This window comes from Cydia pomonella, chromosome 21 (genome assembly GCF_033807575.1).
Source record: "Cydia pomonella isolate Wapato2018A chromosome 21, ilCydPomo1, whole genome shotgun sequence".
In the NCBI taxonomy this organism is placed as follows: Eukaryota; Metazoa; Arthropoda; class Insecta; order Lepidoptera; family Tortricidae; genus Cydia; species Cydia pomonella.
In genome coordinates, this window is record NC_084723.1 from 13,759,060 (window position 1) to 13,778,405 (window position 19,346).

The 19,346-nt window shown below is 38.4% G+C and overlaps 1 protein-coding gene across 5 annotated transcripts in view; it reads right to left on the reverse strand.

Annotated features, from left to right (window-relative positions):
• The window catches only part of LOC133529707 (protein Skeletor, isoforms B/C), a 67,609-nt gene extending 49,123 nt beyond the window's left edge, over positions 1–18,486 (reverse strand). For 2 of the 5 annotated variants that reach the window (XM_061867498.1, XM_061867500.1), the window contains exons 1-2: positions 18,295–18,484; positions 7,689–8,057 (exon numbers count right to left, since the gene is read on the reverse strand). In XM_061867498.1, the coding sequence (XP_061723482.1) occupies positions 7,689–7,749 (61 nt within the window). In that variant the 5' untranslated portion in view covers positions 7,750–8,057; positions 18,295–18,484. Of the gene's footprint in view, positions 1–7,688; positions 8,058–9,117; positions 9,516–18,294 lie in introns of those variants that run through there. The other 3 variants (XM_061867496.1, XM_061867501.1, XM_061867497.1) reach the window with 3 other exon arrangements.
• Between the last annotated feature and the right edge of the window lie 860 nt (positions 18,487–19,346).

Below are 19,346 nucleotides of genomic sequence, written 5' to 3' on the forward strand. Positions count from 1 at the left end.
AAAAATGGGTTTTTTGATTATCCGAACATTTCGATTATCCGAACTTTTCTCTTCTTCCTTGCGTTGTCCCGGCATTTTACCACGGCTCATGGGAGCCTGGGGTCCGCTTGACAACTAATCCCAAGATTTGACGTTAGCACTAGTTTTTACAAAAGCGACTGCCATCTGTCCTTCCAACCCAGAGGGTAAACTAGGTCTTGTTGGGATTAGTCCGGTTTCCTCACGATGTTTTCCTTCACCGAAAAGCGACTGGTAAATATCAAATGATATTTCGTACATAAGTTCCGTAAAACTCCAATGAGTTACTACAATGAGTACCAATGTACGAGCCGGGGTTTGAACCTACGACCTCCGGATTGCAAGTCGCACGCTCTTTACCACTAGGCCACTAGCGATTATCCGAACTTTTGATTATCTGTAAACTAGTCTCGGTCCTAATTGTTCATTCGGCATAATGCAGTAAATATACTATGAATGAGATATAATTGCCACGGCCAAGTCGCTATAAACTTAGCGCGGTCGGGGTCTACAATATTGTGCAATATTAATCGTTGGTAGGTAATATTAACTGCGCATATATTTACCATTAATTAATTCTGGTATATGCATTTTTATTGCACATTGTCGTCAATTAAGGTCATAAAGCCGGAAAGACCACTTATCGTCCATAAACAATTTTATCACTTAAGATTTGAACACCTCAAATGGGAATGGGGGCAGTGGCGGATTAACTGAACAGCAGAAAAAGCATATGCTAAGGGCCCCGCGCCTAGGGGGGCCCCGCGCTCCGACCCTGACCATGCGATTTCGGCACGCGGAACCGGCCAAGTAGAACTCGCACTCCGCGGATCCTGTACCACCACATTTTATTTACAATGTATTTTTTTTCGTAACTCAGTAACAATATTGATCAATTATTATTATTTGTTATTATCCTGTCTATTTTTCTTTACAACGATACCAAATTTAAAGATTTTTTTAGGCTTACGCAAAGACCTAGAGCAGAGTTTAGCATAATACCGAAGGTGCAGAGTGTTAGGGAAGGTGCAAACTTTTGTGCATGGCTAAGCTGCAGGAAACAGCAGAGCTCGGAAACGAACAAAAGAAGATACTGTGTTTAAAAACATATTAGTGAAAAGCAAGGAAGGATGATTTATTTACCTACTAATTATTATTTCAAATAACAAATTGCACCTTACAGCTAATGCCTAATGATGATCAGCTTTGAGCCCGTAGTAGGCCAAAGGACGCGCTCCTCTACGGCTAGCCGGGCCCAAAATATGCCGAGTTGCTGCAAAGCCGTGATACATATGATCTAATTGTCAAAATGTTATAAAAAGAAAACAGCGGGGCCCCTATGCAGGGCTTTGCATTCGCATAAGCCGGATGTAAAGCCCTACATAGGGTCCGATACCCAAAGCATCCCAGCAAGTCGCACTTTCGAGCAAGAACTAAGGCCGAGCAGCAGGCGAGCCGAGATCAATTCCAAACTCTGTTCTCCTACAATTCAGTCTTTGCATGGTGGCGCGCCGTGATTGAACGCTCCGGGCCTCCACCCTTATACGGAGCTCGGCCTACGGCCTCGTTCACACTCTGGCATTGATTTCATTCTAGACTCTGCTTTCCTGCAGCTTGGCCTTCGGTTTCGCACGGGAACGCTACGAAATCGGGTGGTCCGATCGGTCCGGATATTCAGCTCGTGGGGCTCAGCCTTCGGGCTTGTTTTTTTGGCTCACTTAGCCATTAGTTCCCACTTCTTAGGTCTGACTCACTTTTCACCTATTTTTACAAACTTTTATTAAACTTAATAATCTTGATGTTGTTAAACAGTATCCCTACATGCTTTAACTTGTAATACTCGTAAGTTGTTTTCAAAACCTGCAAACCATCTGCAAACTATTTTTTTGACCATTTGTCAAAATTTGGCAAAATCGACCTAATCTGATGATGAAAACCGAAGGTAACGAGGAAACCTATATAAAAGAAAGGAACTGTGATAAAATAACACAACTTCATTAAGATTAGGCTCTTTTAAAATGTATTAGTAAAAAAATAAAAAGATCGAAATTCCTCCCTACATTTTTTTTTCTTTCGGAGCGATTATTTCCGAAAATAATAACTTTATTTAAAAAAAGGTTTTTGGAGACCATTATTCGTTTCGAAAGAGCTTATCCAACCATACGCCACACTACAGGGTCAAAGCAAAAAAATATCAAAGTAAAAACATTTTGTACGAGAGGTATCCTAATTTTTTTTATAGTTTTTATTTTACCCGTTCTGTCGCAATGCATGATTTATGTATCCATGCCAAATTACAGCTATCTAGCACTAAAGATCACGGAGCAAACCCTCGGACAGACGGACATGGTGAAACTGCTTATATAAGAGTTTCTAGGTGACTACGAAACCCTAAAAAATACACTGCATAACATGTTAAAAACTAATAAAGAACGAGTGGACAAAAATTAAGACATCGTAAAAATGTTGTGATGGTACTGAATCCTCGGGGTGCGAATCTGACTCGCACTTAATCATTTTTTTTTTCAAACCAGGGGGGCCCCGCGAGCTATTGTGCTAAGGGCCCCGCGCCTTCTTAATCCGCCCCTGAATGGGGGGAATTCTAAGAGATCTAAGGGGCCAGCGACAGCCGTTTTTTTGGGGAATATTTTTATAGAATATGTCTTTAATTTTTAATAAATACTTTATTTGACCCTGCTCATAGTGTTGTGTTCCTGCCGGTGAGTAAGGTTGCCAGAGCTCAACGAAGGTGCGGAGTGTTAGGGACAACGTGCACGTCACTCCTCTGGGCAGGTACGCCTGCAATTGCAATACATAGGCTATGGTGACTGCTTACCATCGGCGGGCCGTATGCTTGTTTGCCACCGACGTAGTATAAAAAAATCGCCATGGCCATTTAAGCGTAATAAATACTTTCAACGAAAACTATAGCAAAGATGATCGGTCTAGCCGTTTTTCAGTTATTGCAAAAAGTCTTTTTTTCTTAGCAATTAGTCTTTGGCAAAAATTTAATTTTTGGTACCTACAAGCTTTTATCGGTTACTGTACTTTTCCTACCACAGGCAACTAATACTCATCGAGACAATTCTAAAAAACCCCAAAAACCATTAGGTTGCGTTGTTTCGTTGTTTCTCTGACTAGGAACCCATTTCTTGCATAAGATGAGATTAGGAGAATTAATTGAGATTTGAGAGATTTCGAGCCATTAAAAAAATTGTATAGAAATGATTCATCACTGATTTCACGACGCTTACAAAGAGGTACTATCTAAATTCCAAAATGTGTATTTCAATATTTTAATAAATTTATTCTGAATCGGTTCAATAGGGGTTATTACTGCAATGTTCTACCGCCAGAGGGCAGCACTAGCACCTATCGTAAACCATAGACTAACAACATACTTTGGCTTAAACTGTTTTTTGACAAGTTTTCACACAAAATAAAATATGGCATCGGTGAATACAGAAGAGTGATAGAGAGGTTAGATATCGAAATTTAGATTTTCTTGTTTCGCGGTAGACCCTCATAATGGATTGTGGTAGTGGCGCCCCCTACGCAGAGTTTCGCGTAATATTCCTTATTGTCTCAATATTATATTATTACATTAAAATAACTGGCCGACCTCGACGACCGAATTTGACGACCGGTTTGGCCTAGTGGGTAGTGACCCTGCCTACGAAGCTGATGGTCCCGGGTTCAAATCCTGGTAAGGGCATTTATTCGTGTGATGAGCATGGATATTTGTTCCTGAGTCATGGGTGTTTTCTATCTATTTAAGTATTTATACATATTTATATATTATATATATCGTTGTCTAAGTACCCTCAATACAAGCCTTATTGAGCTTACTGTGGGACTTTGTCAATTTGTATAATAATGTCCTATAATATTTAAATAAGGACACCAGACTGTTCTATAATGTAAGCCTTTGCAGTGACTTAATGTTCGCAATACCTAGTCAATAAATAGTTCCAGTATTGAACTAAGGTTACACACACCACGACGTGTGGAAATCCTTGCATCTGGCCTGACCCAGTTCCACAATAAGTTAAATTAGCTTCAGATAACCAGATCACCTTGCTAAGTTTTTCCATTAAACCTACTTGCTATTTGGTTAGGTTCGGCATAGATCATCCCTGATTTTATTTATTTATTTAAACTTTATTGCACAATACATGAAGAGTACAAATGGCGGACTTAAGAGGCTGTCAACACCCAATGTCCTTGAAATTGATGTTACTTAAACAGTTTTTTAAGAAAGACTATTTGTTTTAGTCAAGTAAGAAAAATATATGTTCATATTAATTATATTTCAAAGACCGTGGTTGTGCATGATTGAACGAAATCGGCTCGATAGAAAATAATTGCAAAGATTGGCCTTAAAATCACAATTAAACGGTTCTATGTCTTTATTGTTTTGACTTATGGGTCTACAATTAAAATCACAATTTCAATTTATATCTAAACCGCTATTGAGTAAAATATTACACTAATAATCCACTTTTTTTATTTAAATATTTTTCTTATTATTCCCTTGCCCAGGCCCAGTAACATGCGACAGTGCTATCTCATTTACTCCGATACAAATAGACAGTGTGCGCGCTTTAGGTATTGACAGCCTCTTAATGCCAGAAGGCATTCTCTACCAGTCAACCATGAGCCAAACCGAAAGATTGAAAGAAGACGATTTTGTACGTTATAACTTAATATTATTCATTTATTTATCTCGTAGCTTAAGTTAGGCTTTGTACAATATGTACAAAAGTAAAATATAAAAAAAACTTACAAAACAATACGAAATATATAAACACTTTATAAAAGACCTAACCTAAGATGCCGCCAGCATTATTATTATTATTATTTGAGTCTGTCTTTTATTAACATTAGCATATTAAGATTAATTTTATTGTATTACTAACAAATGATATGGACTTATTGTGACTGAAATAAATGATTGAATTGAATTAAATTAAATTATTATTCTCTTTATTCATTTAATATCTTAGATTAGGATTTTTTTATAATATGGATATAGAAGTAAAATATAAAAACACTTACAAAACAATACAAAAGATATAAACATATTATAAAAAAACCTAACCTAGGGTGCCGCCAGGAATTATTATTATTATTATTGGGGTGTTATGAGGGCCTTTGAGTGCCACGTCGACCAAGCAGTGATCTATTGTGACAGCCCTTTAAAGTTCATTACTAATGCCCGTTGAATCCAGGAAATTCCAGATTCTTTGGGCCGTAATGCTCTGTATCTCATAGGATTGCAATACGTGCCGCCTTAAGTAGATCCTTCTTTATTACTTTTTAGGTTCTAATTTGTGTTTGCTGTCTCCACATTAGTCAAGTGGCTTTCCAGAAAAGAAAAAGGTGCGTGATGCAATTTATTTAACACTCAAACCTACCAAAGCATGTCGGTGTAGGGTGCCCAATGTAGGGTTCCGTAGGTCGTCAAAATTGACTTTTTTCAAAAACTCAAAAACGGCTGAACCGACCGAGGTTCGCTGTAGTTTTCTTTGAAAGTCTTTACTAACAACTATAATAGTAAAATGGATTCAAAATTCGATAAATGAATTTAAATTATTATCTCGTGCTGTTGGTGGAGATCGGTCTGTTTTAGCATACACGGGCTACCTGCTATGTTCAATGCCGGATTTAGAGGTCTGAAGGCCTCGGGCCATAAAGGAGTGGAGGCCCCCTGGCCCCAAATTATTTTACAAATAAAATAGTAAATTTTCTGAAGTCTCTATTGTGGGGCCCCTCTTTTGTGGAGGCCCCGGGGCTGTAGCCCCGGTTGCCCTCCCCTAAATCCGGCCCTGGCTATGTTATAAGTAGGTATGTAACTTTACTTTTGAGTGGCATTATCGTGAGATACTTAATTCGGTTAATGTCTCTTTGTCTGATTTAATTTCTTGTCTTTTAATTATTTATATAAGAATTCAAGTCTTGGAGACCCTCTGCGTAAAATCTCTAAGGATAATTTAATAGTAGTTTTTTTTAATTATATTTTATCTCTGACACTTAGAGACTTTTACATCTCTAAAGAATTTTAATATTTGTTGTTTGTGTTTTATTATCATAGTTTTTTTTGTGTAATTCGGCATCTAGGGACAGTATCTTATATTTCATTGGTTCCATATTTGTAATTGAATTTTGTATTTTTTGGTTATTTTTATTGTTTGTAAAAATTTGACATTTAAAAGTGCCCCTGTGGCCTATTTTTTCAATAAATGTTTGATGTTGATGTCATAAAAAAAAACGTAATTATTATGATCATAAGACCATACACATGTATTTGGACCCTGGGGACCTACCGCGAAAACCGAAATTCTTTTCAATTGACGAACTTCGATTTTCGCGGTAGGCCCCCTGTTCTAGATCGGCTTACTTTCATATTTGACATACATGAACGCTGATCTCAACTGACCTTAGTTTGCATCAGAGCCAGACCATCCATTAGGTACATGTGCCTACCTAACCAAAGAGAATTTGAAATAGAGGTGGACTGTCAAAGAAAATTTAGTAGCCACAGCAAATTTACTGCCATCTTTCGACACATGATTAAGTAAAACTTTTAGAACGCCATTTTACTTCAACCCTTATTCTTTCACTGATATGTGTTTTTGTTTACCACGACGGTGGAAAAGAAGCATACGGCCCGCCTGATAGTATCAGTCACCGTAGCCTATATACGCCTGCAACTTCCGAGGTATTACATGCGTGTTGCCGACCCTTGATGGTAAGCAGCCACCAAATATTTGTCAAACAGTCCGTTATTACCAAAAGGTTGAGATCCATTGAAGATAAAAAGGTCGTTTAACTCTAGAATCCGGTCTTAATAAAGTTCTTCCAAGAAATCTTAAATGTAAAGAAGTGTGTAGGATACGGAACATGAAATACAATATCAGTATTTTCCTTAATTTTCACTTTTCATCCGTCTTTTATGATTACTCAGAATGAATCATTTTGGGCACAAATTCTTACTTATTAATTTTATTTTTTGTTATAAATAAGTACTTTGTTATATATATATATATTAGTATATTAGGTATTGTTTTAATACTTATATAAGTAGTATGTGTGTTTGTATTTAATAGTCTCCATATTTAGCTCCTTGCACTACCTGTTGACTTTTGTATGAGTTCGAAATTTCCTGCTACCTAAAGGTTGTCTGGAAGAGATCGCTTTTTAGCGATAAGACCGCCTGTTGTTACCTGGTTCTATTTTCCTTTAAAATTCATTTGTAGTTTTACATGTATGTAAAATGTATAATTGTTGGTGCAATAAAGAATATTTACTTACTTACTTATTTTCATATGTAAGTACATACGTAGAATCACTGTAAGTTAGCTAGTAAATTATTTTTCATTCATGTATGTTGTATTTTTTATGACTATGTATTTCCGAAAAAGGTCATTAGTCAGAAGACAAAGGCAGCAAATTTAAAAAATGTAGGCGTGAAGGGTTGTCTCACAGAAATTAAAATGTCGTGCCTTTTTCGACTAACAAAGTGGGTTTACCAGAATATAAGTACATTAAAACATAGATAGCTAAAATACATGATTATTAAGAACATTCGATTGCAGAATGTAGAGATTTTTCATATTAGTCACCATGTCCCGAAAACCCGAGTACAAATGTTTAGCAATATTACTTACCGGCATACAGGGCGAGAAGAACCAGACATACCCCCCGCGGGGGCGGTCCACGCCCCGCCATTGGTCGGCGGGCGGCACAGACAAAATATAACGATGTACAGCAAACTCCCTCACTTTCCCGCGTTTTCACACTTTCACACTATTTTACTTTTTAATTTCCGAACGTCACTTTTTTGTTTTTTTTTTCGACGCGTGTGTCGCTGGCCAGTGTCGGCGGAGCACTGACTTTCACGTTGCGATTATGTAATATTCCGATATGATGATACGCAGCCTTTCACTTGCTTGTGTCTTGTAAATAACTTCATTGTTTTGCTTATAATCTATTTATTGTCGACCCGTCAGTCTTGTTTTTAGCTACGTTTGTTATTGCTGAAAAAAAAGGTAGTGGTTATTTGTTTTATCAGTTGTACTACATGATGAACATATTTTTTTGTGTCACCATATCGACAGGCTGGCTAGAACATGTTTTGTATTTAATTGAATATAAAGAAACTTAATAAAACCGAGAAAGGGAATATTTCTTTATTCATACAAATATCTAAAGTTATTTTTGTTGCGTTTTCTGATTATCCTATTTTTCACATACGAATATTCATTTGAATTTATATTTTGAATGTCAGAGTGAACGCAAATCACAATATATCACCCACGCAACACGCAAAGCGAAATACGCCTACATAAATGTTCATAGCTTTGTCGAATTTCGCAGTACATGCTAACAGATAACAGGAATCAAAGACCAGTAGTCTATTTACGGACGTTGTTTACCCTATTATTTGATCTTGTGTACTATATATAGTACATAATTCATCAGAACAACCTACGCTGCGACCCTTCACCCTTGACCGACAAATGCAACTGCGTAGGAAGCGTACTTGTTATTGAAAACAACCCTTTTTATCCGCTTTGGACCCAGTTTTTTGCAGTTTTGAATTTGGAAACTTCTTACAATTGTAGTTTGAAATTCGATTTGATTTAGTCCTTTTAAAAAACATCGGGACTTAGCGGTTTAACGGGAAATAGAACATGTTGTCTTAGATCTAAAGGAAAAAAATTTGAAAATAAAAGTGACAAGTTATCAACAACAAACACATAAAGCTATTTAATTTCATCATGCATATAAAACACTATTACCTTTTTAACAAATTAAAATAAAAAGTTAGATCTAGATCAAAAACTTAAGTTGTCTGGAAGGGAAGAGATCACTCGCATATCTTAATTTAAATTGTAAATCTGTTATTGAATTTGTCTTTTGTGATGCAATATAATTATATACGATACAAGTGCGAAAAATAGGAAATTCGTAACGAGTGGCGATAAATTAAAACACGACTGAAGTGAGTGTTTTAAATCGACACGAGTTGCGAATTACCTATTCGCACATGTAGTTTTAGTTTTGCAAAAAATAGCACACCTCTACGACACTCACTTTCCACTTAAAAAATATCCTACAAAAAATGTTAACAAATCTTAGGTAAGCAACCAGGTCAAAATCATCCGAGATAACCTTCATAAGGAAAAATTAACTTTATCTAGCGGTAACACGCCTGACGTAAACAAAATTAACACGATATCGGAGCTCGAACACCAGTTCACGAAAGCACTATATCAGGCACGAAAAGATTTTCTTAATCGGTCGATAGCAAACAGCAATAACATTTGTAAAACATCCTGGCAAATAATCTCATCCGAAACGTGCAGGCGCGAGGACAAGCGGAACGCCCTACAGGTACTGATAAGCAAGGCGACGGGAGCGTCCGTCGATCGGCAGGCGGCCGAAACTGCAAGTGAACTGAACCGGTTTTACGTTGACTCAATCAAATACGCTAATGCACATGTCAACAAGCTAGTTGCGCTTGATTTTCTAACGCAATACGTAAATAAATTTAGGTAATGATTTTGTAAAAATGGTAAAAAAAATCAAACGAAAAGACTCAAAAGACATCAATGATATGTCCACTCACCTATTCGACCTATTACCAAGTTTTATCATAGAAATACTGTGTAATCTATTTAACAGGTGTGTCGATGCCGGTGAATATCCCTCCAATCTAAAAAGGGTCAAAGTTCAACCTATATATAAGGGCAAAGGTGAGATGCAATCCCTCAAAAACTTCAGACCCATTTCACTAATACCCATATTCTCTAAAATCTGTGAAGGACTCTTAAGTGAAAGGCTAATGCCCTTTTTTAGAAGAAATGGACTATTGAACAAGCAGCAATACGCGTACCAACATCGCCGCTCGACAATAGACGCGGCCCGCGACGTCGTGGAGAGGGTAATGAGACACCTGGAGGGGCGAAGTCGGGTTGCAGCTATATTCTGTGATCTGTCGCGCGCCTTCGAGTTAGTGAGTCATTCTCTGTTGTTGGCCAAGCTTGACCACTATGGCGTTACGGGCAGCTTCTATGACACAATTGCGTCATTCCTCCGCAACAGGCAGCAGCTGACATTCGTATGCGGTGCCAGGTCGGATCTACTGGATCTAGGTGAGCGTTCTGTACCAAAGGGTTCGAGTATGGGTAATAACCTGTTCTTGATACTCATGAACGATTTCACGACTGCCAGTGACCAGGCTGAGTTTGTCCTATTTGCTGATGACGGGTGCGTAATCGTAGCCGCTGACACCCATGCGCAACTCGTAGCCAAAACTAGTATGGTCATGGATCACGTGGCATCATGGTTCATGGCCAATGGAATGACATTAAATGTGGAAAAAACGAACATCATCCGATTTGGGCTCCGGGGCAGGCAAGATCACAATCTAAACATTGTCTGTAATGGGCAGCCGGTTCCACAGGTGGATGAGGTGAAATATCTCGGTCTGATAATGGACTCCGGTCTTACATGGAGTTCTCACATCGACACCCTGTGCAGTCGGCTCTCATCTGCTTGTTTCGCACTTAGTAGGTTACATCCTAGCCTTAATACCGACAATGTGAAAAAAGCCTACTATGGCTACTTTCATTCGCTTCTTGATTATGGCGTCGACCTTTGGGGTAACGCGGCAGAACAAGAAAGAGCGTTCAGGTTACAACGGCGAGCGATGCGAGTCGTGGCTGGCGTCCCTTGGGATCGTGACGTTAGAAATCTGTTCCAGGAGTACAAAATACTGACATTACCAAGTTTGTACATCCTGGAAATTGCAAAATATGTACGAACTCATTTGGATCAATTCTCGACCTACGGGGACGCCCACAATCGTAACACAAGGCAGAGACATAAGTTGCGACCACCCCCGACTAGACTGGCAAAATCAAAAAAACTGCTGCACTCAATCGGCCCAAAGGTGTATAATGCAATACCGGATGACATTAGAGGCGCATGTAATAGTCGATCATTCGAGAACAAGCTAAAGGCAAAGCTAATTTCCGATGCACTGTACTCGGTGGATGATTTCTTTCGGACCTCTGAGACGACCTGATTGCTTGCCCAAGCTCCAAGAAAATAGGAGGTATATTATATAGCATTAAATAATATTAATTGTGAGATTGTTATTTATTTATATATGCTAGATCTAATAATAAAGTAGTTATATATTACATGTTATAAAATAAGTTTTATTGATTTAAAATAACAACATTATGTGAAATGCAAGAATAAAAAATTGTCGGTATAATTTGAATTAAAATAAATTAAAATTTTTGTTTGCCTCAAGATAATGATGTACCCTAGATAAGTAATAGATAAGTAATGTTTTAATTAGATAAATAATAATATGTGTAATCCCATTAGCTGTAAAGTGTTGACATGTAAAATACTTATATTTTATCAATAAATATTTGATTGATTGATTGATATCGTACGTTTTACAGTACATATGACCCTTGAAATTTTCGACATAGTTACGTAATGTGCTGATTATCGCACTAGTGCGGTAAAGTAGCACCATATGTACTGTAAAAGTATTTTACAGTACATATGGGGCTACTTTATAGCACTAGTGCGAGAAGTAGCATATTACGTTACTGTGTCGAACATTTAAAGGGCCATATGTACTGTAAAACGTTGTACGATACATGTGCGAATAGGTAATTCGCAACTCGTGTCGATTTAAAACACTCCCTTCGGTCGTGTTTTAATTTATCGCCACTCGTTTCGAATTTCCTATTTTTCGCACTTGTATCGTAATGTACTATACTTTACTTACTTAAGTGTTGCCGCAGATCATATTGAGTTCTAAAATTTCTACAAGTAAAATTTAAGACACAAATTTGAACGATTTGATTTTTTAGTGCAATTGCGGAGCTTGAGTCGTGCCTTTCTCGAGAAGGATCACCATTTTTCATGGGAAATGTCCTCCTCGAAAATATTTCCCATAGGAAACGGAGACCTTTTTTGGACTTGGACCACTATTCTTTAAATTTCTCGAAATCATTCGCTTTTTCAATGCAGACAATTCAAAAAAAGTCCTGTAATGTCTTTCAAGTGTTAGTATGCAAGCACTCGAGGCTCAATATTGATCCCCAGTTTTCATAAAAACAGCATCTATTATATAAAAAGCTGAAAGTTCTCCGAGTGCGAGCAAAAATCTCACCTGGGTTCCTCATTATAACTTTAATGTTAGAGAACTTTCACTTTGATATTTCAGAGTAAAAGATTAAACTCATTTTTATGAAGCTTAACGAAGTATTAAGATGCAAAATAAAAATAACACTTTTCTTTAAAAACACCTTAAAAATATATGAATTTTTGGAACTAATTATTCTGAGAAAGATTCAAAGGAAATCATACAAATATAAAAAAAAAATTATTCAGGCGAAGACACAAAACATGAGACAAAACCGGCCAAGAGCATGTCGGGCCATGCTCAGTGTAGGGTTCCGTAGTTACTCTTCCGTCACAATAAGCTAAACTGGAGCTTAAAGTATAGTAAATTGTTAACCAAGGGATGAAACGCGAGTTAAACAAATAGATAAATTTGCATAATCAGTACCTAATTAAAGTCTTTTTACAATGAAGGGGAAATTTTTTGCTATAACTCAAAAACAGCTAAACTGATCATGTCCGCTATAGTTTTCATTTAAAGTCTTTCTTAAGCTCTACTTCCACGATTTTTTTCATATTTTTTGGAGCTATGGTTCAAAAGTTAGAGGGGGGGGGGGACACATTTTTTTTTCTTTCGGAACGATTATCTCCGAATATATTCACTTTATCAAAAAATCTTTGTTGAAGACCCCTATTAGTTTTGAAAGCCCTTTCCAACGATACCCCACACTGTAGGGTTGAAGCAGAAAAAAAAAATTCACCTCCACTTTACGTGTAGGGGATGTACCCTCAAAAAAATTAAATTTTCAGATTTTATTATACGACTTTGATCGGCTTTATTGATTTATACATCCATGCCGAATTTCAGCTTTCTAGCACTAACGACCACGGAGCAAAGCCTGACAGACAGACAGACAGACAGACAGACGGACATGGCGAAACTATAAGGGTTCCTAGTTGACTACGGAACCCTAAAAATGTTCAAATCTAACCAAGGACCTAACGTGAGGCTTTATGTATCAGTCCAATATGTAAACGGCACCAATCATGGAACATTTAAGAGAAAATTTGGAGTGTTTTTGATATTTCACCGACACCTGTAAAAATTCTAGCGCTTTACGCTTTAAAAGTTGAATGTTCAATTCGTCCTTTATGTTTTCTATGTATTTAATGAAAGCTATTGCAATTGGTTTAAATATTATTAACCAATTAAAACTGTGGTTTTTTGCTTCAGTCATGGAATGTATGGCGCCATTCATTTTCAAAATAACAAATATTAATGAAAAATTAAACTTAAGCAGCTCTTTGTCTCTAGTTTATGGTAAAATGTTACCAGCGATTAAAAACTGCTGGTAAATACTTGTTTTACAGGATTTGTCTATACCATTCCATTACTGGTGCCTGTTCCATTATAGGGGAGAAGATATTTTGTCGGATTTTGTTTTTAAAGAAATCGTGATAGCTACTCTACGCGATGAGCCATCAACATCATACTGGCCCACTAAGTTGTGCCAGCGTTTAAAGAGGGTAGAGGTGTCAGATGGCTTATGGGGCGACGGGATGGCTATAGGATGGCCACTCACTAGAAGAATTTATGTTAGATTATATTATTCCGGGTGATCCCTGTAATACGACCAAATAATTAAACCATATATTGTAGCGCTAAAACGAAATAACTTTTGAAAAACAACTTTAAAAAATTATGCTATCTTTAGATTTTATCTCTTTCATACAAATTTAATATTATTTTCAATGTACGCTGACATCAATGTGTTTGACGTTGCTTGTCACGCTTTAAACGTACCAAAATTGTAATAAAATTTAAAACATAAATGGTTTTTAGAAGTTGCTGAACAAATGTTGGTGAGTTTGAGGAGTACAGCCTGCAGTTTAATTTATTGCTCCTGTTACAGGAAACACCCGGTATAATTACTCTAATAATCTTTAATTACTATCTCTACTTTTAATATCGATAAATTTAAATTATTCTTAATTTTAATGTTACTTTATGTAATTAATTTGTTTCAAAGCCATATATTGTAACAACTCTTCAATGAGGTAGCATGGACGACACAAGCTTAAAGCTTTTCCATCTGCAATTATACTATGTACAGTCAGCATCAATAGTAGCGGATGAAACAACGCGTCAAAAGTATCTGATATTCCGGATAACTTTTATACATAGATAAATATAGATAAATCTCTAAAATTTACGTTCAAAAGTATATATTTTACAGTCTTGATTGTTCTAAATATAGAACCACCACATTTTGTTAAGCTGTTACAGAATGGTAGATACTTTTGAAGCGTTGTTTGATCCGCTACTTTTGATGCTGACTGTACATGTACACAATAATAAATAAGAAATATATCTATTATGTGAATAAATATCTATATTACTTTTTAAATTAATTTTGTTAGATATTCAATACTTATATTTAAAAAGGCATGTAACGAAAAGTGCAGAGTTGCAATAGGGAAGCATAATATAATTTAGATAGATATTTACATTCGATAGACATTACATAGATATCGACAAAAAAAGGATACTGGTTTTTTTTTTTCACCTGACGGAAAGTGAAGACAGGGCCTAAGATGAAGCTCACCGGTTCAGTAGTAGCCTATTCACTCTTGCTTTAAAGAGAGCGAGGTCATATTTATCAGGGTCATTTTAATGCAAATAAAATAAGTTTCAAAATCTTAGATTCATTTGATCTTAACATGTATAGAATATTAAAATAAAAATCCTAATGACCTAAGTAGGAGGAGGTACAGTCACGTCTGAAAATATCGATACGAAACATGTGCCAAAAATATGTATACACCACCTTAATATACTTTATTAACATAATATTATATAACCGAATTTGGTTTTTGTTTTTGTAAGGTTGACATGTAATTCTCATAGTGTAAGTCTGACATAGCATTTATAATAATTATTATAACATTACTTATAAGCGCCTTGGTTTATTAAACTGTAAGCTTATTTGTGAATAAAATCGAAAATAAGTAAAAAAATATATATGTGGGCAATAAAGTCGTGTATACATATTTTTGGCACTTCTTTGTATCGATATTTATTTTACAAGCCTTAGTGAACGAACTGTGCGACTAGGTCGATCTGTATAAAATTTGTCTTTTAATATTACATTTATATATTTATTAAAGAAGTTATAAAGTCAAGTCAAGTTTTAGGGTCGGCAACACGCATGTAACTCCTCTGGAGTTCGTACATAGGCTACGGAGACTGCTTACCATCAGGCGGGCCGTATGCTTGTTTGCCACCGACGTGGTATAAAAAAGTAAGAAAATGGGTCAAAACAATTCAGAATATTATAATTTGTACATTTTTACACTACATTTATATTTAACAGAGTTATGTTTAAAAGGAGTCTTTATTGTTTCCCATAAAGTTTTAAGTCATTTTGTCCGCATTTTCGTTAGTCATAATTTAGTTTTTCCCAGAAACGCGTAAATTTTCAGGATTGCCATAAAACAAACCTTTTTTTTTTTTTTTTTTTAAGAGGGGAAATGCATTACGCATACCACCCAGGCGCGGGGACGGGCCTGGGGTGGTTATGTGGGACTCCCATATAGGCTGATGAGACCCATGGTTTACACACTAAAACCCCTCTGTTGCCGCCTCAGTGCTATAGGGCGAGGTCCCAGGAACGCCGAAGTACTCTTCCGCGACCTCGCCAGCGACCGTCCGTACTCGGACTCGACTCGTGGAATCACCCCTCCACCTCAGTGAGCGCGTTGATAAACGTCGCGCCCGCCCACGCAGGGACCCTAGTGTAGGCGGCAGATGTCCCCGAGCCTGCCGCCCACAGGTACCCTTATGGGGGTAATCGGCGGTCGTATGCCAACCGCCGCCGCCCCACGCGCTTGCGGCGCATTGGCTGAGAGGCCGGATCCTCCTCCCTGCCGCGCTCCGCCGCCTCCTTCTGCGCCATCACGTCCTCGCAGAAGGAGGCTACAGCTTCCCATCGCCTCTCCCCACCAATCATGGCTCTTACCACCGCAGGCAAGGAAAGGTCTCTACCTACTACAGCCACGAGTGCGGCCCGCTGCTCTGCCCACGCTGGGCACACCGCCAGCGTGTGTAACGCCGTATCTTCAGCGTCGCCGCAGTCGTGACACTGCATTGTCGGTTCCCGTCCCGCCCTCCTACACAGGTATCTCCCGAAGCAACCATGCCCCGAGAGGACCTGGGTAAGGTGGAAGGAGAGGAGCCCCCCCTTTCTTCCGATCCATCTCTCCAGGACAGGTCGAATGGCTTCGATGGTCCAGTGGCCGGCGCTAGGCGCCTCCAGTCGCTCTTTCCACTTCTGGAGGAGCACTCGACGGGAGTCAAGTCTCCACCGTCTGACCTCCTCCAGAGGTGGTTGGACCCCCCTGGCCCGCGCCTCGGTGACACGCCAATAAATATCAGCTAACACCGCTGCGTCGAGGTCCCAAGGCGGAGTCCCCGCCAACACGCACGCTGCCCCGTGGGAGACGCTGCGATACGCCCTCGCCATCCTGACCGCCATGACCCGCTGCGGCCTTCGCAATTGGGCCTTATTTTCGGCGGTCAGGGAATCGGCCCAGATGGGCGCGCCGTACAGGGCCATCGACCGCACCACCCCCGCGTACAGTTTCCTACCGCCCACGTTCGGCCCGCCGACGTTGGGTAGAAGTCGGCTAAGAGCCGACGCCGCCCCTATTAGTTTGGGAGCAAGGCCCTCAAAGTGTTTTTTGAACGTCCAACGGCTGTCAAGGACTATGCCCAGGTACCGCATTGTCGACTTGACCGTGATGGACGCTCCCCCCACTATTAGGCTAGAACCCGCCGGAGGGGCCTTCCGGGGCCCATGGAAACACAGGGCCTCAGATTTGTTCAAAGCCACCTCCAGCCCCAGCCTCCTAATTCGGGCCACAACCGACGCCACTCCCGCCGTGGCCCGAATTGATGCCTCCCTGAAGGTGCTGCCGCGAGCCGTCACCAGAGTATCGTCGGCGTAACAGGTCACGCTGACCCCCGGCAAGTTGGCCCCCCTCGCCATAAAACAAACCTAACCTAACCTAACCTAGCTATAGGATAACCTAAAAAAAAAAAAAAATCCTGAAGGGTTAACGGTGTCAGAATTATGACTAATGATAATATTAAAATTATGTCAATCAAAGGGATCCGGTTCAAAAGAACAGTCTCATACAGCACTACCACTCTGTCACGTTATTTGGGGCGAAAACAGGCCAAAATACTGTTTTTGTAACCTACCTACCTACCTAACCTAGCTACCACATTTCCTCACGTGTAAATGTCTGACAGCAAATTAAGAATATTTATGTTCTTTCTGTAGGACATTTAATGTGATTTTTACCAAAGTACTAGTAAACTCAACTGTATCTTGTTACCAACGTAACGTAACAGGAAATGAGTGCGCGGGAAACGCGTTTAGCGATGCCGCCATATTGGATTTGGACATTTCGACATTTCATTTCGGAGTACATATTATTATATCATTTGAAGAATTAAGTGTTTACCTACGTTTGTTAATTTTAATATGCTTATATCAGCGTATGCAATAATATGAATTTGTTTACAATAAGGTTTTACAAAATAATTTTAGGTTTTTCAGGAAAATCTAAAAAAAAAACTATTGATCGTTTTTTTTTCAAATTAGAAATTTAGTATTTTTTTTAAATATCTATAAACAAATCATTTTGTTTATTGTTATTCCTTGATGATTGGTTTTGTGAGTATTTATTTTCAGGTAATTATTAAAGGAAAATGTTACTCTCTTAATTGCGATTTTCACCGCATGCTCATCGTAACGTAACAAATGCGTCATTTCGGTATTTAAAACCACCCTAAACCAGACACCCTTTACACTTCACTCGGAAAACGCTTTCATCAGCAATTCTAAACCCCTACTATCGGAAAAATCGAAAAACCATAACATTATGCCGCATTGGACCCCAAAACCGCTACGGAAAAATCAATCCGTCACGTAAAAGCATTCGGATTTTAAATTTAAAAACAATTGACGCTCGATGTTCTCTTTTTTAAGACCCCTACAGACAGCCGGACTTTTTTAAGAGGTGTTTTTAAATCAATTAACAAAATTTAACCTTTGTGTGTGTTGCCGATTTGCGTTGCGCGACACGCGCTTGCCGCTCAGCGGCGGACCGGGTACTGATTCTCTCCCCACCAAAAACGGGACGCGTAGAAAATATTCCCCATTTTCAGGGAAATAGTAAACTTTGACCTTTTCCTTGAAGTGGGCGTTTAATGAAAGTCGTTTTGACAAAGTTTTCACCCACGCTTGTTAGTATATGGAAGTTTATTAGAAGATGAACGCGTGTAAATTAATGAATTAATAATAGGGCTACTACTCCAGTAAATATGAGCTAAATTTGTAGCTAAAGATGTGCCATGTACATAATGGCGACTAATCGAGATAGTATAGTGTCTTTATTATATTTACTTATTTTCTTAACTTAATCTAGTTTAAATGAAAAATTAAAACACAGTCAAGCAAACTATGATATACATAAAATAAAAATGATTTCATTTTTTTTTATGGTAGAGGAGGCAAACGAGCAGACGGATCACCAGATGGTAAGCGATTACCACCGCCCATGGACACCTGCAACACCAGATGGGTTGCAAGTGCATTGCCGGCCTTTAAGATGGGAGTACGCTCTTAATTCAGATCATTTGAGATCTACATAAATTAGTGTTAGTTATCATCAATTAACACAGTTCTTGAGAAAGGAGATAAGGCATTTTGAGAATATGACCTAAGGAAAATCAGGGACCGGTCCGGTATCCTCTTCGAGGGTTTTTGGAAGGGGTATTTCGAAAACTTACCAAAGCCGTTGCTGTCTAAAACCCTTCCTTTTGTCTTTTTAAGCATTTCATAATACGGGTTAGCAGTTTGAATGTTAGATACCCATTCCTAAGCGCTTATCCCTTGAAGGGGAAGATATCAATTATAACTCTTATGCCATTTTCAACTTTCTATTCATAAAAATAGGATCAATTATTTACAGTGAAGGCTGTAACTGGCTGTCCAGCGCGTTGACAGCACAAGTGTCATAAATTTTGGAATTAGGAAGGGTTACATTTAGTAATGAATCTTAAAGGGAAACCCCTTCTTAGAGCTAAACAAAATGAAGGG